General features: G+C 45.3%; 2 protein-coding genes and 1 pseudogene across 3 annotated transcripts; 1 reads left to right on the top strand and 2 right to left on the bottom strand.

The window, feature by feature from the left end:
* The first annotated feature begins 351 nt into the window (after positions 1–351).
* On the top strand, positions 352–4,273 carry LOC120670308 (tRNA A64-2'-O-ribosylphosphate transferase-like). Of its 2 annotated transcripts, none has more exons than XM_039950394.1 (7): positions 352–717; positions 1,344–1,516; positions 1,894–2,599; positions 2,815–2,912; positions 3,008–3,116; positions 3,242–3,301; positions 3,486–4,273. In XM_039950394.1, exons 1-7 carry the CDS (start codon positions 402–404, stop codon positions 3,659–3,661), a joined length of 1,638 nt encoding a protein of 545 aa, XP_039806328.1. In that variant the 5' UTR covers positions 352–401; the 3' UTR covers positions 3,662–4,273. The 2 variants fall into 2 exon arrangements, with proteins under 2 accessions (XP_039806328.1, XP_039806327.1); XM_039950393.1 differs by having other exon boundaries at positions 2,809–2,912.
* A 10,695-nt stretch (positions 4,274–14,968) lies between these two features.
* Positions 14,969–17,451, bottom strand: LOC120670307 (annotated as a pseudogene).
* Positions 17,452–18,608: 1,157 nt separating this feature from the next.
* On the bottom strand, positions 18,609–20,615 carry LOC120670306 (40S ribosomal protein S24-1-like). Its single transcript, XM_039950391.1, has 4 exons — positions 20,370–20,615; positions 20,113–20,283; positions 19,030–19,116; positions 18,609–18,945 (listed from the first exon to the last, which is right to left on the bottom strand). The coding sequence occupies exons 1-4, from the start codon at positions 20,493–20,495 to the stop codon at positions 18,916–18,918; spliced, it is 414 nt and encodes a 137-aa protein (XP_039806325.1). The 5' UTR covers positions 20,496–20,615; the 3' UTR covers positions 18,609–18,915.
* Positions 20,616–24,618: the final 4,003 nt, after the last annotated feature.

The raw sequence follows: 24,618 nt of genomic DNA, 5'->3' as shown, positions 1-24,618 counted from the left end.
AACACAAAAATATTCAAAAATTATATATTTGAGTGTTGATTCCTCTTGCATTGCATTGCCATTCGCGACAAAATCAACATCATCTTAAAATAATTTGAATATGAAAATAGTTTTTGTAAATTTTCCACACTAAATACACACATAAATTTACTAATTTTTGTGGGGGTCATAAATTGACTAATTTTTCGCTAAAATATGCACAGTTTGACTTTGTTCCAAAACAAAATACGCTATGGATGGACGAAGCTCTATTCTCTTTCTAGGCCCTGTGTAATGGGCCGAAATCCCGGCCTATTCGCGTGGATTAATGGACTCCTAATTTTAACTGAAATCCTGGCCCATCCTTGTTGGCAGTTGTTCCGGAGTTTGGTTCGCAAACTGCAGCTCGCATCTCTCTCTCCATGGCGGCGCCGTCGCCGGAGCCCGCGGCCGAGCCATCGGCGACGCTGAGCATCTACAAGGCGGCGCGGAGCATCAAGAGGCGGGCGAGCACGCTGTACAACGCGCTGCGTAGCGTGGCGGAGGACGCGGCCTTCGTGGCGGAGGTCGCGGCGCTGTGGCCGGCGCTGCCGCTGGTGGCCAACCTCCGATGCGGCCTCTGGTACGCGCCGCCCCGGGCCTTCGCCGCCACCTGCTACTTCAAGTCCACCGACGGCCACGCCGGGAACTGGTCTTTCTCGACCGCACGCCTCAACCTCCACCTCGCTCTACTCGCCGGTACACTTCCTCTCTCGTCTTGTTCTTCGCGTAATCGCGTATCAATTGATCACGGCGGGCGTCTAAATTCCTATCTTTAGGTCGGTTTGGTGGTTCTTACTACCCTCTGGTGGAAAATATTGGTATGGTTTCACAAATCGATGTGCCAGTCGGGGAACTTTTTCCTTTTTGGTGATTGAAAAAGGACAATAGGGGAAATTTTCAAATTCACTATGATAAATTATGGTGAATTTAACATTGAAATTAGGACAAAAAATTCACTATAATAAATTCATTTGAAGTATGGTAAATTATATACCAACCTAGGATTCGACGGTTTAGCATGCCTATCAGGCATTTTCAGGAATCTGAACCAGAATTTAGGGTTTAGCATTGTAATCCCTTTTTCTGTCCAAAAAAGAGGACGAAGTTTTCTTCATTTGTTTCTCCATGCTCAAATCTTGCAAGCTTGGGAGGTGAAGTGAAGTAAAAATTTCCATCTTTAAGATATTCAAATATTGAATTGAGATTCTGATGGTCATGTAGAATTTGTTGTGGATGATGAATATGATACTAGAGAATGCAGAAGACCTAATCTTCTGAGGGGTGGCTTGAATTGACCCCATTTTCTTTTTTCCTTTGAGCAGGGAACAGAGGAGGGTGCATAATAGTTGATTCAACAAGGAGAGGGAAACGATTCCCTGATAGTATGTCAAAGACCATACCTATTTGGTGCTGTGTCCTGAACCGAGCAATCGAGAGGCATCGGCTGCGGGCTATCCACAAAGGTGGACTGGGTGGTGAAGTGAATTGTGAAGTGGTTGGTGTATTGCTTCTTATTTTATACCCTCCTATAGTTCTGTGCAGTGAACAAGTCTGTGTTTACTATCCTTATTAGGTTACGCTTAACTTCAGGAGGAAATGATCACTCTAGAAGATTTGATATATAAGGAATGGTAGCTCACTAATTCAGCGTGTGTTTTACATTATTAATAATAAAGAGCAATACCATTGTTTGAGCTTAAAATCATAGTATATTTCTAGCAGTTCGATGCTTGGACTATCCGATTTCTCGGCCAAATTGCCTATTTTCTCATCTAGGTCTGTTGCTCTTAATCATTGTTTGTCTGAAATAAGAATTATATGATCTGTATGTTTACATATTGTAATAAGATTTTCGCCCTTTTTTTCTGTTAGTCATCTACTATGCTGAATGGAGATACCAAAAACAACTCTTGTTCATCTAACTGGGATAGCTCAGTGCATCTTCCTGTATGGGTTCTAGGCACTGAGAAAAATGCTATAGAGGGGCGCATTGAGGAATGGACAGATCAATTTGAATCATGTGGTGCAGACATTCATTCACTTGCAATAAATTTGCAAAAGCCACTACGTCCTCTATGGATATCACAAAGGACACGCATATGGTTAAATGAAGTGCCTGAGATTGAGTCATGGGATTTCACTCCTATCATACTAATTTCTGCATCGGCATTGGATGCAGTTGCTACGCAAAGGATGTCTTCAGAATTCAGCTGGCAATATATCCCCGGAGCAGGAGATGATGAAGAGAGTTGGGCACGTGGTCTAACCCCTACCTTATTCTGGAAACATTCATATGACCTTCTTGATGCTGGACCAGATCATTGCAACCAGTTAGTTGCAGATATTGTTGAAAAGGATAGGGTTTATCGTGCACAGAGAGGTGAACATTCTCCTCAAATTACAGCTAAGCCTCTAAAGGGCTATGATGATATCAAATGTAATGATGATCGTACAAGCACTATGTGGCCTATGAACTTGGACCCCTGTACCAGTGCAACAGATGCACAATGTTCCAGTAATGGTCATCTTCTCTTCTGGATTGGAACATCAAACCTTGCAGTATCATCTACTCTCCAAGGTATACTGATTAATTGGACTCTTGCAAGTTTCCTTATGGCATTTTTGTTATCAAATATTTGTCTTGTACCATGCTGCTAATATAGAGGTTCATATTTTTATTTGCAATTCTTCTAAGCTAAGTACTTTTGTTTGGTTGCACTTAGAATCCTTGATATTTTATTCCTCACACTCTTTATGTTACTTATTTCGTTATGCACTTTTGTTTAGTTGCAGATGCCTTAGTTGGCGTGGACTGCATACTGAACTGTGACAGCACGTCAAAGTTACCTTCTAATTCATCAGAAAATTCTTACCTTGAGCTATCTATTGTGGTAACCACACCATTCTATAAATTATATGTGTTTTTCCTTTATATAAGAATAAGAATTTCTAAGATTTGTTTGTTTCATTCTGGTAATGATGGTAGGGCTCAAAGGATGACCGATTTTCATTGATGAAAAACCTTTCAAAGGCAATTGACTTTGCTAAGAGGAATTTGCTTGCTGGGAGAAAAATACTAGTATGCTGTCAAAATGGTAAAAAAAAAAAAGACAGTTGTTTCATCTGCCTTTCTTGCATTACGAATCAGAACACCATATGCATTCTTGCATTACATTCTGCAGTTAATTGAGCCCTAATTTGATGTTTTGATTTCCTTTAGGAGAAGATATAAGTATTTGTGTGGCATTGGCAATAGTGACATTGTTGTTTGACGATAACGGTAAGTGTAATCACGAGTACGAAGATTACAGCAGATATGATTTTGCTTCTCTTGCAAAAATGGTACAACAGAGACTTTAGTCTCTTGTTAATTTGCATTCTTGCATGAAATTATTAATTACTGCTTATGCAATTTAGTATGTCAAGCATGGCTACAATGTGAAATAATAATTGTTTCTTGCAAGGTTGCTTTGACTGTGGCAATTCTTTCATGAAAAGAGACATCACAAAGTTGGAGATGAGGAAGAGGCTGGTATTCATTTGCAAATTTGCAGTAAATGCACGGCCATCTAGAGGAAACTTGAAGCAGGTCTATGGTTTCCTCAGCAATGAAAAGGAACGTCTGTCACGTTTGACATAGCTTCGTCTACCTTGTTGTCTTAAGCTGCCGTTGCCATCCCTTGCAATGTCCATCAGATGAGATATTAGTTAGGATCCATTGCCTGCATGCATGGAGTATCTATTGGTTTGAACTTCAGAGTCGTCTTTCATGCCATTTTATGGGATATGGCTGTACTGGGAAACAATAGTTCCCCACGGATTGCTAAGCCTCGGACAAACTATGACAAATGATCTCATACTGGGATTAGCATTTGAGGCTGAGGTTTATTAGTACAAGTTCGGTACAAATCAATGGCAGATACATGATGACAGTGCTTATTGCTTAGCTAGCTTGATGATTGGAGCATTGATATTGGGAGACTTACGGCAGATTGGAACATCAAACTAGCTTCATCAAGGGTCTTGTGACTCGAGCAATAGTCGTTTCATTAGTAAATTACACTGCTGCCCTTGTTGTAAACTTGTAACCGTAAATGTTGTTTGGGACTGTAGGCTTTAGGTGCACAAGAATAATATAGAGCATAAGGACACACGTCCATCCGGCATTTTTAGACATGTTTACGGAACAAGACATGTTTTGCAGAACGGAAGGGTGAAACTAAGTTACAGCTATTCTTCATGCATTAAGTTAGTGGACTATTGAATCTTGGAGGATCTAATTGGCATGCAAGACAAGATGCAATTAAATGCATAATCATTAGATTAAGAAAGGAAAAGTCCCTCGCCCCAGACCGGTGCATGCATGTTTGGACCCGGAGCTGGGTCAAAGGTTTCGTCGTTAATGCATTTCCCATTCATCTTTAATTACATGAGTCTGTTTGTATGTGTAGGGCAGTCCCAACCAAACTAGATGGTAGTTTCCATAGATGCCACCTCATCAAGGCACTATCCTTAGAAACGGGTGCTCCAATACATAGTTTCTACACTAGTTTGTATAGGAAGAAAAATTTAATGACCTCATTCATAGATCAGAAACATACATTGGTTATATGTGACAAACTCTCCCGTAGCCTTCCTACTGCCGTATCTGTTCCACCATGCAAACACGCCACAAAAAATAGCTCAAAGTGCCACAGCATATGTTCCACAATGCAAGCAATACGACATAGGCAAATATACTAGATTGCCAGGTAGATAACACACGGTCATACTGTAGCCATGCCAATAAACAAATGATCGTTTTAGGTTTAGATTACATAATATAGATAGCATTGCAATATGTAGATACTATTTTGGTGGACAAGGCCACATGAACTGCAGCCTCCTGGTGCACATCAACACGCCATGAAGAGATGCCTCCACTGCGCATGCCAACTCCACATGCTACTGCATGAGAAAAAGTTAAAGACAATGTCAGAAATCAATAGAATCAGGTCAGCTAGCATAAGAAAAAGGAAAAAGTATATATCACCCCTCATCTATGGGAGGTGGACTACATAATCCCCCAACATATGAAACGGTCTATATGACCCCTTAAACTTTCCAAAACCGGTCAGATTACCTCTTAAAACAGTTACAAAAAATCATAATAAATCACAGAAAAATTATAAAATGAAAAATCCAATTGTGTTGGACTCCAAATGAGTATATGTTGGCGGTCGATTTCGATGATTTTTACCGCCAACATTCCTCGGATTTCATGCTTTTGGAACCATATTGCTTTAATTTTCACTAACATTAACAAGTTCCACAAGTTTTGGTGATTGTTTGAATCCAGGATCAACATGTGCAAAATTGAGCCAAAAAGGGGTGAACCCCAGGCCGGCCGGCCTACCCCTGCAGCACCTCATCATGCAACTTCGTGGAGTGTGACTTGAGCCCAAGATCAAGTCACACCAATGTGGGTTTGGCAAATTTCACAAGATAAGGCCGAAAGGCTTGAACCAAGTAGAGTTGAGGTCAAATCCAGTGACAGCCCGAAGAACCAGAGCCCAATTCAACTTGTGAAGCAGAGTGGGCCATGGGAACAACGTGTCAGTGCAACATGAGCCTGAGCCGAGCTTGAGCCAGGCCGGCCGGCCTAGGAGAGGCCGGCCGGCCCCTAACTGTCACCGTTGGAGCTACGCAACCTCCACCGACTCCGAGAGAAGATCCAGAGCATCCACTCAAAGGCGGTGGCCATGTGGCCACATCCCCAGGCCGGCCGGCCTAGGGAAGGCCGGCCAGCCCCACCTGGCAGCCTCTACTGCTCTCCCTTGGCGTGGAAGACAAGCTCAACGAACTTACCTACGTGCAACTGACGCTCAGCCCAGTACCGACTTCAGAATAGTATAAATAGAGCACCATACCCCTCTTGTAACACACACCATTCCATAGAGAAGAGAGTCTTTTGTACACTCTTGTGTTGAGTAGGAAGAGAGTGAGGTGAGTGCTCTGGTGAAAGCCGAGCTGAAAGGAGCGGACTCGAGTTCTCTCGGTCTTACTCTACTTTTGTATCCACCTCGGGGGAATATACTTGAGTAAGTTCCTTGTCCCGACTTCAGTTTCTCGCTACCTTTACTTTCTATCTTAGTTACTAGTTAAGTGCTTACTTTGATCTGCGGGGTCCTGAGTCTGCGTAAGTAGCAAGTTCTGCTTATTTGAGGTTGCTTTCTATCTAAGTACACGGTAGGAGCAAGTAGCTCGAGAGCTGTGGGCGTGGTGCCCAGGCTTGGTAGTTATCTCAGGTTATGTTCCACCTCACGGAACCGTTGTGGTAGTCGGTAGGTGGTGATAGCCCTATCCGTCCTTTGTAGTCCACCACGTTCGGGTATTTTCATAGCAGTAGTGCAGGTTGCCGTTGGACTCCCCTCTCATCCCTTTCTAAAGTCCTTTCTCTTCCAGCCACCGTAGCAGATCAAGTCAGTAGTTAGCCCGTCAACTAGTCAGAGTAGTTGGTTATCTGAAGTTAGGCCCTCTTCCCGTTTATCTTCTTCTCGCTGGTAGTGTCCGATTGAGGATCTCTAAGTTTGGTCGAAGCCTTACCGTTCCTTGGATTCGATATCCCAGGTATACTCCCTGGTAAAAGCTACAATCAGTCTCTGTGCGCTTGCGGAGTAATTCGTTAGGCTAAGGAGTGCCAACAAGCTTTCTGGCGCTGTTGCCGGGGAACAGTAGCAACACTAGGCTTAGGGCTAATCAGCCGTACGACTTTCCATCCATCCACATGGAGTTTTCTCCTTGTTATCTGACAGTTCCATCTCGTGAGTATTTGGAACCGCCACCATCTTACCACCCCATTTTATCCAATGGTTACGAGATCCGTCCCAGTCTTGTAGCCATGGTTCGCGCACAGTCCTTCTCTGGAAAGAAGGACGAGTGTCCTTATGCTCACTTGCAAATCTTCGAAGAGAATTGCTCTCTTTTGATTATACCTGGTATGTCCCAAAACACCTTACGGTGGAAGCTATTCCCATTCTCTCTGACGGGGAAAGCCAAGATTTGGTACAACCGGACGGCAAAGAGAGTCGGAGGAGATTGGATACAGTTGAAGGATGAATTTTGCTTGTTCTTCTATCCTATTTCCAAAGTGACCGCCCATCAGAAACAGCTGATATCATTCGAGCAAGGCGATGAATCACTTGGAGTAGCCTGGTCTAGATTCATGCATTTAGTAGACTCTGGTCCACCACATCAGATGCTAGAGGAAATGCTTATGCAACACTTAAACCGGAAAGTGCACATTTCATGAACGTGGCTTCCGAGGGATCCGTCATGTACAGGACAGTAGCTGAAGTCAGAACTCTCCTAGAGAAGATTCTGAATAGCACTGACTACACCGGTATCTATGACGATCCACCAGAGCCGATAGAGCAGCCCAGCGAGACACAGCAGCTTCGAATCCTCTCAGCCACATCCTCTCCACCTCCACCATACATAGAGGAAATAACCGAACCACCAAAGTCCCCAAATCATGAGCCCTTCATCAAAGATATGCCCATGTTCGTACCCGATCTCTTCACAGAGGAAGAGTACTTGGAACTCGGTAATGCTGCAAGCATGCCGAAGGAACATAAGTGCATTTGCTCAAGATCTGAGGCGTTCATTTCCGAAGTTTCATCGCAGATAGAGGGTCTTTCTACGATTATAAGTAAGGAATGGATAGAGGAAGCTGAGGCTAGCAGTAGCATCATTCAGATCTACTGCAAACCTAGAGTGCTCCTCTGCACTATTGGGGACACTAGACCACAAGAAACTTTTTACGACACGAAGGTCGGGGTGAACGTGATGTCCAAAACCTTGGCAGATCACATTTCATCTGAGCCCCTGGCCTTCTCGCGTAAGCACTTGAAGTGGATCGACGGCCAGATCGTGGAAAGTAAGGGAATTCTCCATGCTATGTCCCTGAAAATGGGACGTAACAAGGTTTTCCTGGACTTCCACATCTTTGATGTCCCAGAAGGTGAAGAGTTTGCCTTGATTGGTCAGCCAATAGAGCCCCATGTCAACCCAAATGGAGACCGAGCAACGCTCGAGGTCAAGGTTGGCAAAGAGAAAGTCCCGGTCAGTCTAGTTTGCTCATGCAACACCATTGCTGAGGCTAGACCGGAGCAAGACCCATTGGAGGACGCAGTGAATATCAGCCAAGAAGAGCTAACTCAGCACATTCTTGAGGAAGATGTCTCACACTTCACCCAGAAAATAGATCCGGCCGGCAAAAGTAAGCTCGACGGAGTGGAGATCCCGCAACCTCCTCCACCTGAGCTGAAGCCGATGCCCCCTGGTTTGAAGTATGCATTCCTCCATGACAATAGAACAATGCCAGTTGTCATCAGTGACAAGCTGACAGAGAGTGAAACTCGGCGGCTCGTTGCATTCTTAGAGAAGTATCGGTCCATCATCGGATATTCTCTCCAAGACTTGAAGGGGATCAGCCCCAACCTATGCACCCATCGCATTCCAATGGAGCCGGAACATAAGCTGTCACGAGAACATCAACGCCGGCTTAACGATGCGATGAGGGAGGTAGTCAAGAAAGAGGTACTCAAGTTACTGCACGCGGGCATCATATACCCCGTGCAAGACAGTGAGTGGGTCAGCCCAATTCAAGTGGTCCCGAAGAAGGGAGGTATGACGGTAGTCCGTAATGAGAGGAACGAGCTCATACCTCAACGGATAGTGACCAGATGGAGAATGTGTATCGATTACCGGATTCTTAACAAGGCAACCCGGAAAGATCACTTCCCTCTTCCCTTCATCGACGAGATGCTTGAACGGTTGGCAAAGCACTCGTACTTTTGCTACCTTGACTCTGGTTATCATCAGATCCCTATCTATCCCGATGATCACAGCAAGACTACCTTCACCTGCCCCTATGGTACGTTCGCCTATCGGCGAATGTCTTCCGGTCTATGCAACGCACCAGCATCATTCCAAAGGTACATGATGGCAATCTTCTCAAACCTGATTGAGCACATCATGGAAGTGTTCATGGATGATTTCTCCGTCTATGGCAAAAACTTCGATCAATGCCTTGAGAACTTGGAAAAGGTTCTCAAGAGGTGCCAAGAGACACACCTAGTTCTCAACTGGGAGAAGTGTCACTTTATGGTCAGAGAAGGAATTGTTCTCGGACATAGAGTGTCTGAGCGAGGGATAGAAGTGGATCGGGCAAAGATCGATATTATCGAACAGTTGCCACCTCCGACAAATGTTAAGGGGGTCAGGAGTTTCTTGGGTCATGCTGGTTTCTATAGGAGGTTCATTAAGGACTTCTCCTGTATAGCCAGACCCTTGACTAATCTGTTGGCAAAAGACACCCCGTTCAACTTCGACGAGGAATACCTCGTGGCCTTCTATACCCTCAAGAAGGCACTCGTATCCGCACCCATCATACATCCTCCCGATTGGAAACTTCCTTTCGAGATCATGTGCGACGCAAGTGACTACACCGTAGGCGCAGTGCTTGGTCAATGTAGAGATAAGCAACACTATGCTATATCCTACGCAAGTAAGACATTGACTGGACCCCAACTCAACTATGCCACAACGGAAAAGGAACTCTTGGCGGTAGTATTTGCCATGGATAAGTTCAGATCCTACTTGGTTGGTGCAAAGGTGATTGTGTACATGGACCACACAGCACTGAAGTACCTTCTAACCAAGAAGGATGCCAAGCCATGACTTATCTATTGGATTCTACTCCTACAAGAATTTGATCTGGAAATAAGAGACAAGAAAGGAGCAGATAATTGTGTGGCAGACCATCTCTCAAGGATGCAAATACAAGGATTGGATCTCCCGATCAATGATTACTTGAGAGATGACACTCTCCTAAAGGTCACATCATCCAGTCCATGGTACACAAACTTAGTGAATTTCATGGTGACTGGATACATACCTCCGGGAGAAGACAAGAAGAAACTGATACACCTCAGTAGATTCCATTTATGGGATGACCCATATCTGTTCAAAGTCTGCGCCGATGGTTTACTCCGCCATTGTATCCCGTTATGTGAGACCCGCAAGATTCTAGAGCATTGCCACTCCTCACCCTATGGAGGACATTACGGAGCCTTCCGAACCCATGCAAAAGTTTGGCAAAGTGGATTCTTTTGGCCAAACATGTATGGAGATGCAAAAGAATTCGTGTGGCGTTGCCCAAGATGCCAAAAACACGGGAATATCAATTCCCGAGACGCAATGCCCCTGAAGAGCAACCTTCAAGTGGATATCTTCGACGTTTGGGGAATCGACTTCATGGGTCCTTTCCCAATGTTGAAACAATGCGAATGTATCTTGGTGGCAGTGGACTATGTGTCCAAATGGGTTGAAGCACTTCCTTGTGTTGCGGCCGACTCAAGGAGCTCCAAGAAAATGTTCCAAGAAATCATATTTCCTCGCTTTGGAGTTCCAAGAGTCGTGATCAGCGATGGAGGTTCACACTTCATCGACAAAACCTTCAGGAAGTGCCTCAGCGAGCTAGGAGTAGACCACCGGGTTGCAACACCTTACCATCCCCAAATAAGTGGTCAGGCAGAGACGTCCAATAAGCAAATCAAGAATATCTTGCAAAAGACGGTCAATGCCATGGGGAAGGGTTGGAAAAGCAAACTACCCGAGGCACTATGGGCTTATAGAACGGCTTACAAAATGCCGATTGGTATGACACCGTATCAACTAGTCTATGGCAAGACTTGCCATTTGCCAGTTGAACTCGAGTATAAGTCCCATTGGGCTATTAAGAGGTGGAATATGGATCTCCAATAAGCCGGAATCAAGCGACAAATCCATTTGGCTGAATTGGATGAATGGAGGGAGAAGGCCTACCACAACTCTAAACTTTACAAGAGCGGACAAAAAGATGGCATGATAAGCGTATCAAGATCAAACAGTTCAAAGCAGGAGATAAGGTACTCCTTTTCAACTCCCGCGTTCGCCTGTTTGGTCATGGTAAACTGAGAAGCAAGTGGGAAGGCCCCTTCTTAGTGTTGAACGCCGCTGACCACGGCGCCATAACCCTCCAGGACGATGACGGGAATATCTTCAAGGCCAATGGCCAGAGATTGAAAATATTCCTAGAGCCCGAAATTCCCGAGCTCGAAGAAGTAGATGTCTACGAGCTTACCGAGATAGAATAAACATCTACGGTCGTCGCCGTACCTAAAAACATGCCCTATCTTAGGCTAGATTCTTCTTTCTATTTATTTATTTCCATTTCTGGACCAAAACACCAAAACACCCGAGAAAGAAAAGGATCAGGAGGAGCCTCCAGAAGCCCGGGGCCCACACCTGACAAGGTGGCGCCGGCCGGCCTACCCTAGGCCGGCCGGCCTGGCTCCGTGGCAGTTCAGCCTCATTTTTTCGTGCAACATTCCCCGTGGTTCAAACTTTCTGATCCTGGGTGTTCGGAACTCGATGAGATGATTTAAACCGAAAGGCTCCCCTCTCTTCCTCAGTTCACAGTAATTCACCAGATCTCTTTCTGAGTTTCGTTCCTTTCTCCGAGATCACCACCATGGCCTCGCAAACCTCTCCTAAAACTCCCAAATCCGAAGCCATGGACACACCCACTCCCAAGGCACCCTCCAAATCCAACCAAACCAGGGCTTCGTCGAGCAGCGTCAGGATTCTGGAGCCGGTGGAGATCGTCGCTTTCTCGCCATCGCCGCCGGCTGGCCAGGGGCGCCAGCCCTAGGCCGGCCGTCCTATGGGAGGCCGGCCGGCCTCACCCCGAGGCCGCCTGTCTCCCGGTTTGGTGGAGAGTTCGGTCCAGGGCCCGGTGTCGAGGGCCCTTGTGCACTCCCGCACGTGCAGTCCGATGCGTCCTACCACATGGGTTCTTTCCCCTAGGAAGGTCGTGACAAAGCGCGCGGGAACATCGTCGGGAGGGGCACGTGTCGCGCAGGTTGCTGCACTACAGATGGTGCATCAGGACTTGTCCACTTACTCTCCGGAGTACTCTCTCGCCAGCCCTAGCTCTCCACGCCATCGCGTGTCCGGGGCAAAGGTTGGTCGGGGGAAGGTGCTCACCCCTCCGTTGGACCGTACCAGCACGGATCTTCCGCCGAGTTCGGTGCGTCGCCACATCCGGCCGCCACCGATCCGTGGACCGATTGAGATCCATGCCTACACCGACTCCGACGATGATGACGACGAGGAGGAGGAGCCCGGCGACATCGCCTCACTCTGCGAGCAGCTTGCTGCTCTCCGGCTACGCCTCAACAATATGGATGAGCGCGTAGCCGAGACGGAGATAGATATGATGGAGTTGGGAGATACGGTGGATACCCTTCGCAAGGCGGTCTGTTCCAAGATCAAACGCCTTGCGAAGGCGACCGGGAACGAGGATCTCTATAGATCCCCGGATCCCAAGTAGGTGTAGGTTTAGATTAGTTTTAGTTTGGGTGCTTTTATTTCATTTATTTCCTTTATTCATTTATTTTGTAATCAGCAGCACCTCCATTTCCATTTGAATAAAATAAAGTCTTAAGTTCTTTCCTCTTAGTGTTTATGTTGTTAGTGCACATGTGTGTGCCAACCACACCCCCTGCTCTCACGTTTCACTATTGCGCAGCAAAATCAAATGAGGAAGGTGAACACAAGATGCCAGAAAAATTCGGATGAATTCCGAAAGAAAAGCAAGCCGGGCGGCTCAAATCAAGCCGGCCGGCCTAAGATCTTTGAAAATTTTCCAAAACACCCTCACTGGGGGCAGAGCAGACCGAGGCTGAACCTGTGCAAAAGGGCCATCAACGATGGCTACAGGCCCAGGCCGGCCGGCCCCACCTGTCGGCCATTCCCCGGCCCCCTTCGCGTGCTCACGGTTTGCCACTCTTACTCCCTGTTCCTTCCTGGTTTCGTTCAATTCCATTCAAAATCATGCCAACTAAAATCAAATAAAATATTTGAATGAAATGACTAGGAAGAGTTGAAATCTTTTCACAACCATGGTATGCTAAGTTTTATTTCTTATGCAAGTACCGAATTGCCTCCGGAACTCATGTTTAGGATCACTGGATTGTTTACTTATTGTTTCTATGATATAATGACATGAAGTTGTATTAGTTCTTAACTCAAATTCTTGGAAGTTTTCATTTCAAAAATACAAAACCAGGCAACACTCTTATGCTCAACTTTACTAGTACCCATTCCAGAGCCATACTTTCGAATTCCAAACACATAGCTATCCTCTACATTGTGAGCTTGCTCAAATTTGGTGCCTCCGAAGGAGTTTAGATTGATTCATCTTCTTGGGATCATTCACATACACGTCCATCACTCAGAATCCATGAAATGTGGCTGCAAAATAGCACTACACCCCCTGAAAAGAAAGAAAAAGATGAATAACATTCATGCCTTCTCTAAAAAAAAGAGAGAGAGAAGAAGAAGAAGGGGAGGTGTAAAGTGCTCAACACGAAACCACCATGGAAATATATCTTCATTTCTTACTTGCACTTGACCCATAAGACGAGCATCTAGATTGCTAAGAGACACTAGGTTTGATCTTGCGATATAAATGTTAAGGGTATGCAAGTTACTTCACTTAGCTCCACATACTCGTTTTCAGAACAGTTTCTGGGAGGGCTAGAGGAGTTAACAAAAATAGAGTGAATGAGTGACTCGAGCAAAAAGAGTATGCCTTGAATTTATTTAAAAACAAAAAATATCTTCCAAGCACTGCAAAACAAGAGCTAGTCATTATCTTCATCGATTTATTCTGGAGATCAATAGGTGAATATGAAGGTGTTAGCCACCTGGAATCCGAGGTATGAAAGGAAAGCTCTGAAATAATTCTTATGCATACCTACGTTCGTGAACCCCGGACTTTGCTTGATCCTCAGGATCTTTGTCGACTCCTTTTGCTCGGGACGAGCAAAGTCTAGGTGTGGGGGAGTGTTGGCGGTCGATTTCGATGTTTTTACCGCCAACATTCCTTCGGATTTCATGCTTTTGGAACCATATTGCTATAATTTTCACTAACATTAACAAGTTCCACAAGTTTTGGTGATTGTTTGAATCCAGGATCAACATGTGCAAAATTGAGCCAAAAAGGGGTGAACCCCAGGCCGGCCGGCCTACCCCTGCAGCACCTCATCATGCAACTTCGTGGAGGGTGACTTGAGCCCAAGATCAAGTCACACCAATGTGGGTTTGGCAAATTTCACAAGATAAGGCCGAAAGGCTTGAACCAAGTAGAGTTGAGATCAAATCCAGTGACAACCCGAAGAACCAGAGCCCAATTCAACTTGTGAAGCAGAGTGGGCCGTGGGAACAACGTGTCAGTGCAACATGAGCCTGAGTCGAGCCTGAGCCAGGCCGGCCAGCCTAGGAGAGGCCCGCCGGCCCCTAACTGTCACCGTTGGAGCTACGCAACCTCCACCGACTCCGAGAGAAGATCGAGAGCATCCACGCAAAGGCGGTGGCCACATGGCCACATCCCCAGGCCGGCCGGCCCCACCTGGCAGCCTCTGCTGCTCTCCCTTGGCGTGGAAGACAAGCTCAACGAACTTACCTGCGTGCAACTGATGCTCAGCCCAGTACCGACTTCAGAATAGTATAAATAGAGCACCATACCCCTCTTGTAACACATACCATTCCATAGAGAAGAGAGTCTCTTGTACACTCTTGTGTTGAGTAGAAAGAGAGTGAGGTGAGTGCTCTGGTGAAAGCCGAGCTGAAAGGAGCGGACTCGAGTTCTCTCGGTCTTACTCCACTATTATATGTTCACTGTGTAGATCTACTCATTTGGAGTCTAACACAATTGGATTTTTCATTTTATGATTTTTTATGTGATTTATTATGATTTTTCAAAACTGTTTTAGATGGTAATTTGACTGATTTTGAAAAGTTCAGGGGGTGAGATAGGCCGTTTCATAGGTTGAGGGAGTGATATAGACTTTTTTCCTAAGAAAAAAGGATTGTGTTGTTCATCTATTCAGAACAGAAGAAAGACCATGAAAGAAAGACCTATTTTTTCTACAATAATAGGAACTATGCAGGCAAGCAAATTAATTGAAATCAACATGTCAACTAGTTAATTGAGTTCCCAAACTTTTGCCAGATATGCTCAATTAAGTCTGATTCTAGTTGTCTATGAGTAGTTCGATCACGAATAATGGCATTTCTTTGTATAACTTGTTCCACCTTTGGGTTAGCTTTAGCTTGACAAATTTCAGCTTCTTGAACTGTTGATGTACTTGGTGTCTCATTCAAATCAAAACGTTGCTCTATATCTTTCTCATCCTCGATTATCATGTTGTGAAGAATGATACAGGCTAGCATGATATTCTTGAGATCCCCTTGATCAAATAGACGTGCAGGTTGTTTCAAAATTCTAAAGCGAGATTGCAAAATACCAAAAGCACATTCAACATCTTTCATTTCCCCTTCTTGACGTGCTGCAAATAATTTATGCTTTTCAGACTGTGGTTGACGTATTGACTTAACAAAAGCAGCCCATTCTGGGTATATACCATTTGCAAGGTAGTAACCATTGTTGTACTGCCTTCCATTGACACGGAACTGCACCTGAGGACTTTCCCCTCTCAATTGTTGGACGAACAGAGGTGATTGGTTAAGCACATTGATATTGTTGTTTGATCCAGCAACACCAAAGAAGGGATGCCATATTCAACGATCTTGCGAAGCTACTGCTTCTAGAATGATTGTAGGAACACCATGATCACCACGGGTATACATTCCCTTCCATGCAACAGGGCAATTTTCCCAATGCCAATGCATACAGTCATTGCTCTCTAACATGCCAGGGAACCCACAACGCCCTCCAATTTGCACTAAGCATTCAACAACTTGAACAGTGGGGCGTTGCAAATACTGTTCACCATAAACCTCAATCACACCCTTCACAAACATCTTCAAGCATTCCTCTCCAGTAATTTCTCCAATCTTTAGGTACTCATCAAGTTGGTCTGCAGGGGTGCCACTTCTGAATTGCCGAATAGCAGCAGTGCATTTCTTGAGTGGAGATAAACCAGGCCGGTTAAGCGCATCCATTCTCAAAGTGAAATATTTATTCCACATGACTAGGGCTTCAACAATTTTTAAGAACAAGGGCCTTCTCATCCTAAATCTTCTTAAGTTGATCAATATTCTGTACTAGGAAAATCTCTACTACTAAAAAGCCTGTAAGGCAATCGTCCACAGCTAGCCAAATGTAACTTACCAATCTAATATCTTCTTCATGCGACCAATTCAATCGCTTGTCAATCCTAACAGGCTCAAGGGTGTCTTTGTCATCAATGTCAATTGTTTCTTCTTCTTGTGACTCCTTTTGTGCATCTGCATCACCCATTCCCAACCCACAGCCAGTTGGTGAAGGGGTTCCTGTACTGCTTGGAGCTCCAACAAAATGGAAATTCTTCGGAAGATGACTTGCATTTTGATGGTTAACTGGATACATCTGGGGAAACGTAGGACTAGTTTGCGGAATTTTCAATGCATTATGTAAAGAGTTCAAGAATCCACCTTGTGGATATAGCCTGAAAAGATAAAACAACCACCAAATAAGAATCCACCACAGATGATCGTCAATTTTTAGTATACAGATGGACTTCTAAAGAGAGAGCCTGAGCCTAATATATCATGCAGTTCAAATTTCTCATCCTACTCAAACCATAATGAGCAAAAAACTGAACAGAAATTCATCCACCATACCATTCAGAGTTTTTGGGACACACATCAACCATCAAGTAGCCGCCAGGAGACGTTGCATACCAAAGGGAAGGACTGTCAAAGAACCAGTACCACCACCAACGCCTGAACCACCAGCCGGAGTACCAGTGCAGGGAGAAGCGGCGGCGGCACCATCGCTGGCTCTCCTGGAACTCGAACTCGATGAGGTCTTCCTTGAATTCTTTTGTTGTATGCCTACCTTCACCAATCGATCCATTCTCTATGTGGCTCTCTTGGAGATGGTCCAGGTATTGATTTGGCTAGTCTAGGTCAAGGGGTTGTAGCTTCGTGGCAGCATGAGATGGGGGGAAGATGGAATTGCAGTCCTCTAGCTGCGAGATTGGAGACGGAAAGGCTCTGTGTGGGATATTTGCAAGAGAAATTTAGCTCGGAGCGTGTCAATTGCTGGTGGAGGCTGGTGTGCGCAAGAGATTGGGGAGGGGCGCCAGGGAGCTCGGGGCGGCGTCGCACGCCTGTGAGATCGGGGAAGGGCAGGCAGCGCGAGAGAGGGAAAAAAGCGCGCGGGGGAGGGGAAAACGGCGCGCGCGGGATCCTGCGGCATGGCTCCAGCGAGGTGCGCGCTGGAGGGAGGGCCGCGGAACGGGGCCCGCTCGCTCGCGGCGGCGCCGAGGCCCGCGCACCGGATCCGGAGGGGAGCGGGAGAAACGATCCAACGCGATTCCGGTGGTGTCTATGGCCTTTGGAGCGCGAGCCGACTCGGTTTCTTTCCTGAGAAATGATTTCGTCCTTCTTCTTTTTTTTTTCTGATGTGGCGCTGATGTGACCATAACATTATCTGCAAGAGGCTGAGCTGCAAGATTCTAGCCCTAGCGTTTCCTTCTGTGTGTATTCTTATTACTTTTGTTCACACATAATTGTACACGGTAAAAGCGGGGGCTCCTATTTATCTTCTGGAAAGAAGATAGGGCATCTATCTTTAAAGCTCACTTTGACTTAATAATCTACTGCAAATATGTTTAACATTTTAGTAGGATTAACTCAACATTTTGCTAAATATATTCAACATTTGGCTTTTAAAATGTTGAAACTGTAAAAGACAAATGTTGAAATTGAAAACATAAAATGTTGACAATACTAAAATACAAATGTTGAAGGTTTCTTCGTCGGCGAGCTAGACTTTTTCTTCTCCGGCGGCGGCCTGCGCGGGCGCGGCGCCGTCAGCAACACAGCGCAGCGGCACCAGCAGCAGTTGCGGCAGCGGCCCAGCGGCTCCAGCGGCGGCGCAGCGCAGCAGGTGCTGCAGCGGCAGCAGCTAGCCCAGCGGCTACAGCAACAGCAGCGCAGCGGAGCGGCGGTCGCAACGCGCAGCAGGTGAGCGGGCAGGCCGGCGGCGCAGCAGGCGAAGCTCGGGCTCAAGGCGGCGGCGGCAACGTGTAGGAAGAGGAAGAGGGTTAGGATTTAGAAATCCAACAGATGAGATAGGTTGCACGAATCTTAAATATTAGAATGTGTGGAAGAAAAAATCTTGTGGAAAATATATAAGATTCCTGCGGTAAAAACATGGCACGGCCTTTTGGCAGCCCAGCACAGTGGACCATAGTGCTGAGCCTAGCCCGGCACGAAGTTGGCCAGGCCTAGCCGGCCCATGCCGGGCCACCTATTTAGACATCTATATCCTTGACCTTCCTATCCTCATCACGCTTATTTGGTCTTCACTCAAAGTTTTCATGCTTACCTTACTGATCTTCTCAAATTCACTAAATGGGCCCAGAGGACTTAGGCTCAATGCATTCCTCTTACGACCAATTTTAAGCAGCTATTGCCACAGAATTGGAGTGTTTGCGGCACCACTAATTTAATTTTTTTTAGAATATGACATGCACCAAACAGGATCCTCGCAAAGTTCAAGATACTACCCATTGCAGCAACATTCATCATACTAACAAATTTTGGAGCACCTGTTTCCCAAAACAAAAAAGATCAAAATGAAGGATAGCAGAATAAGCAATGACGATCAAGTATATATGCTAGTGCCTGACAATGTTCCTCAAAACTGACCACAAAGTACTACGAGAGCCTCAACATAATTCTGGCAAAATCCTTTCTAGGTCTAATTAAACATTCAGCATTGCCAAAAGGACACCGTCCTCAACAAGCCCGAGGCAGACAAGATCAAGACGGCAAGGCAAGTTTCCAGCCTTACTTCTTCTTGGCATCGCCAGCCTTTGTCTGCAAAATTAGCGCACCAAATATAATTTGTTAGATGGAAAAAAAAGTATGAGCATCAACTAGCTACTGCCAACTTGTACTTACCTTCTTCACACCACGGATCTTCTTTGCCCTGTTCTTCCGCTCCTTCATCTGCTTACGAGATTTCTCTACTTTGGTAGCAAGACCATTCTGTGAAGGAAAAACAGATTATCAGCAACTACAAACAGGACGATAACATAAAAGTCCGTACAGAATCAAACAGTTGGAAAATGACAAACTATAAATGGATCCATCTGAAAATCTAGACAGTTTCGCTACACAATGCTTCATAGCGAGTTTAAGTATTTCATAGCGAGTGTGGTGATATAATACCAGTGAGTTTTGTTTCTATGGACAAAAAAGTTGCTCCTGTAGGTAGATGAAATCATTTGAGCATGCTATATCATGAGCATAACACTGGTGAGATGCTAAACCATTTTTTTTGTAAAATTACTAGGTATACTTTACCAAAGAGAACATACATCCCAATGGTTATCAAAAAGAGCAATATAATATGCACACTAACACCACATTGCAGTATTAAAATTCATTAAAAGTTTCTCATCTTAACACAATTCTTCTGGGTGACTTAAATTACATGAATCAGCATCAATGCACCCTAGAACCATTTTAAGGTCAGAACTCAGAGCTATTTCATAGACATATGGATAACAACTGAGAAATGGTCAGAGACATTCACCAAACTCAGCTGAAAACTTGGTATCATAGATAGCAATTTTATCCACCAGCAAGGAATAAGCAGGTAAAAGCCACTTAATTTAGCATGTAACACAACCAACCTAGTAAAAAACACTTATTGACATTTCTTACGACAATGAATCCACAAAATCATCAATATGATCAACTTCAAGTTTACAGCAAAAGCCTAAAATAAGTGACATAGCAAGGCAACATCAGTGAATACTAGCTACATCTTGTAACTGGGCAAACACAAGCTTGGTATGAACATGAGCCATCAAACACTTAACACTAATAAGGGCAAGTAAAAGTCTCTGAGATACCACAGGCTGATCAATCATATATTCCAAATCACGATACATAAGCAACGAATTCTGCGAGGAACTAGATTACACAGTGGAACTGCAAAGTAATGCAGCGTGCAAGAGAGGTGAGTAAAACACATACCCTGATGAGGCGATACTTGGGCTCGAACTTCTTGGCGGCCTCGAGGTTGTCGTAGATGAGACCGAAGCCGGTGGACTTGCCGCCTCCGAAGTGGGTGCGGAACTTGAAGACGAAGATGCAGTTGGGGTCCTTGACCTCGTACACCTTCGCCAGCCGCTCCTTCAGCTCCGCCTGCGCTTCAAACCTCAAACCCTCAAGATCCAGGGGGCCGAGAAACGAGGAGGGTAGAGGCAGGAGGAGCCGAGGAGATCCCTGACCTTGGAGACGTTGGGGCGGCCGGGGTGGATAACCTCGAGCACGAACTGCTTGCGGGAGAGGAGGCGGTTGGTCATGAACTTTCGCGTGCGGAGGGTCACCGCCGCGGCGGCCTTCGAGTCTGCCATGGCTGCGGAGGTGGCAGTGGCGGCGGCGGCGGCGGCGCAGGAGGGCGGAGGGAGGCGGCGCAGGAAGAGATGGGTGCTTGCGTGGAGAGGGTTATATGTAGTGGAACCCTAGGTCCATTTTGTTTTGCTTTGAGGGCCGCGAACGGGACTAAGAGGCGGCCCAGTTTTGAGATTTCGGACCAACTCGTTTCTTCAGATGTTACGGGAAGGCCCATATATATAGTCACATTTCGGTCCAGTTACATGGCTAATGGAAATAGAGAACGCGGGATACCTGAATCCATATGATCAGTTGATCATACGTTTGTCCCTCAAAAAAAAAAAGTTGATCATACGTTTAATCGCAAGTTCGTAACAATAGAGTGTTTTTTGCTTTTGTTTCAGTCGATTTTTAACCAAACGAAATTATGACTTCGTAGTATGTCCTAAAAAGGGCAGGTGAACAGTGGAGACCGAGCCAAATCAGGTGAATTTGCAATATTATGGTCCTGTTAGGTAGAGCTCCTAGAGCAGCTTTTAGGCTGAATCTAGAAAGTCTAGTTTTTTCTGAGACAATTAACTCAGGCCTTGTTTAGTTCCGGCGAAAAAAAATTTGCGTTGGAATCTTACTAATTTGAAGTACTAAATGAAATTTATTTATAAAACTTTTTACACAGATGGGTTGTAAATCGCGAGAAGAATCTAATGATGCTAATTAATCCATGATTAATCAATAATTAACGGATGGTTACTGTAGCAACACTGTTGCAAATCATGGATTAAGTAGGCTCATTAGATTCGTCTTGCGATTTACAGCCCATCTATGCAAAAAGTTTTGTAAATAGACTTCATTTAGTACTCCATGCATGTGTCGAAACATTCGATGTGATGGTTTTTTTTGTGTTTACGGGGTTTATGGGGTGCGAACTAAACAGGGCCTCAATGTTGATTCAATGAAAATAGTTCTCGGAAATAAACTAAGTAGCTGGGAGTTGGAAAAAAGTAGGTCCTCCAGATTCAATTACACTCGATACGACGTTAATCTAGCGGATCCGTTAGCTTCGTTGCTTAGTTGGTGCCTACTCTTTCTTTGTTCATTTCCATCCCTTGTATTCTAGTTCTAGTTGGATCTTGCATGTTTTACTCCTGCTATGGTGAATGATTTAATTCAGCTGTTCGGCTATAACTTCCGCTATAGATGGCGATAGCTGTTAGGAATGGTAGTTGCTATGGTATTTAGCCCCTAAAGCCGGTTATAGTCCGCTAAATACCGGCTATAGCCCGCTAAACGCCGTAAAGACAGCTCTGCCGCTAAACAGCTTAGTCGGTGATTTAAAACATTGATCCGAACATCACTGCTGCTAGACAACAGAAATAGCCCTCAATCAATATCAGTGGGAGGAGAAATAATCGTAACAAAAACGACGACACAATATCACCAACCACAAACTATACCCCTATACTAGCTGTTCGAAAAGTTGACTGATGAAACAAAACCAAAACACTCGAGTAATTGTCAGAAGTGTTGGAATTATTGGTGGTCAAAGACGCCGATAAGAAAGGAAAACGGAAAAGGAGAAGAAGTCCAAAAGAAACCAGTTAAGCGCCCTGATCGGGGCCCAACCAGCCTGTGGTTGTGACCCCAGGTCACCCAGTGTCATATAAAATAGGGGGTGGGGGCTGGCTCTTTTGACAACACAGTAAAAACAAGTCAGAGGCCTAACCCTACACCCTACAGCCGCCCGATCTACGGCGGCGCTGGAGTCACCTGAAGGTCACCGCCGCCCCGCCTTCGTCCTCCCCTCGCAGAGAGGACAGTGTCACTGGAGGCCAGAAAGACGCCGGTACCCGTCGCGGACTTCTATGACTCCGGCGAGTACGACTACGGCGAGTGCTACTGTGCCGACAACTACACCAACCAAGATGGCGAGCGCATCTACGACGAACCCGATGCCTCTTCTCGCTGGTCTAAATCTAACTCTCTCATGTATTTTCAAGGGTTGTGCTTACTTGAGTAGATGTAGATCCTGTATGAGTATAAGTTTTAAGTTCTAAGCATGTTTTAGATCCAACATTTGGTATCAGTCGCCTAAACATATACTCCGTGAGCCATTAGAACCCTAGATCTAGATCTGTGAGCCATTAGAACCCTGTGACATCTCAGAGTTTTAACATGCTAAGCAAGAAATATTAAATGTGGTTTGATGCTAAATAAACAAGAGAAAGTTAAATTATGCATTTCTTTTTGGAAAAGAACATATGTGTATGTATGTGTATGTGTATGTGTGCCTAGGTCAGGAACCTCAAATAATTTACACACCAATGCAATTAGGCATATGAAAATGAATAGACATGTTCCCCATGAAAAGATTAATCAATGTCTAGTTGAACCTTAGGGGTAAAAGTGGCAAAAAATTACATGAAATGATAAGTGATTTGATTTGTAGTTTTAAAAAATTAAAGTAACTTTTAAACCTTTGCTCGATTAAACTTTTGCCTAAAATAAAAGTTGTAGGTTTTTAAATTCTCTACAACTTTCGTATTCGAAGTTTTCTATGTTTCAAAATGAATCCTTGAGAAAAATTTGAATTTCGAATCAATTTAATTTCTCTCTCTTTTTCTCTCTACCCTCTCTGTTCTCTCTTCCCTCCCTGTTTTCTGCCGAGCTGAGGTCGCCGTCGGGTCAAGGCCGCCGGCCACGCGCCGTGCTCTCACTGCGCCCCGTCCCTGGCTGTTCCCGATGCTTCTCGGTCTCTCCACGCGGCACTCCCTGCCTGCGCGCACGCCGAGGACTGCCGTCGGCGTGCCACGGCGACGAACGAGCCGAGCAGTGCCGTGCACCATTTCCCCAACCCGCTCGCGCCCTCGCCTGGCTCTCCTCCCTCCCCTTGCTGCGCAAACGGGCTTCCTCCCTCCCCCTCTACTCCCCTCCCTGCTCCACGCGCCGAGCTGAGCCCTCCGCGGCGTCCAGGGCCGCCCGCCGCCGCCATTAGCGCCGCCGCACCCTAGGCTCCCGCGGAGCTCCCTCTTCCGCTCTTTCTCGCGCCCCACAGATCCCTCAGCCAGCTCCACATCGCCGCCCTGAACCTCCTGCACCCGGCCATCCCCTCCCTCCCCCGCTGGAACGCCGCTGCCGCCGGTTCAGTCCACCGCCGGCCGCCCCTCTCCGCCGCGAGACCACCACAGTCCACGCCCGCGAGCCCCAATCCCCTCCAAAGGTAGCTCGGGTTCCCCTCTCTCTTTTCCCCTGCGAATCCCCCACCGCCGGCCACCCTGTGCGCTGGAAATGGCACCGCCGGCCTTCCTCTGTTTTGCGGCCAGGGGTCTCCCCGGAGAAGAAGCCAAAAGTCCAGGGGGCAAGTGCAAAAACGCCATGAACTCAAAACAGCAAACTTTGAAAATTCCTAGAAATTCGTAGAAAAATCGAAAAAATGCAAATCTAAATGTTTTGGAATCCTTGCAACAAGATCTACAACTTTCTTCACATGCACATGTTTATTTTCTGTCTGTATTTTAATCTAGGAAAAAGATTAGATTACCTAGGCTATAATTAGTCTAGGAGTTTTACTCAGCATTTATAGGTGATTTTTGGTTGGTAGTTAATTCATTCCATGTTTAGTTTTGTGTAAAAATTTGAGCACCAGATAACACATGTAACTAGATGAAACCCTATTTTTGGCTAGATCTAGTAGAGTAGCTTACTTTTTATTTCTGGATGTTCTATTATGGATATGTGTGTGAAAATTTTTCTGTGCATTTCCAATACTAAATGATCACCACTCTCCAAGTTTCAATATTTTTAGATTTGTGTAGCTATTTATTTGATTTAATGATTTTTTAGTAGATGTTAATCATGATAAATAGTTTATGTTGATAATAAATCATGAAAATATTTCTGAGTGTTCTTTTTGAATATTTTAGCTGGTCCATGAAGTTTGAACCCCAGTTCATGACTAGAACATGATCTAAAAATTAATCTTATTAAGCTGATGTTTGTTTTGTTTATTTTCTCCTATTTAATTCTTTGCATAAAAAATCCTAAAAAATTCACAGTAGCTACGTAATCCCTTTATAGACCTACTGTTAAAGTTTGAGATTGTTTTATACTCTGGTCTAACCTGTATAATTCAAACTTGTTCTAGGA

Source organism: Panicum virgatum, chromosome 4N (assembly GCF_016808335.1).
Source record: "Panicum virgatum strain AP13 chromosome 4N, P.virgatum_v5, whole genome shotgun sequence".
NCBI lineage: Eukaryota > Viridiplantae > Streptophyta > Magnoliopsida > Poales > Poaceae > Panicum > Panicum virgatum.
Note: the sequence above shows the minus strand (reverse complement) of the source record. Positions and strands in the feature narration are given on the sequence as shown.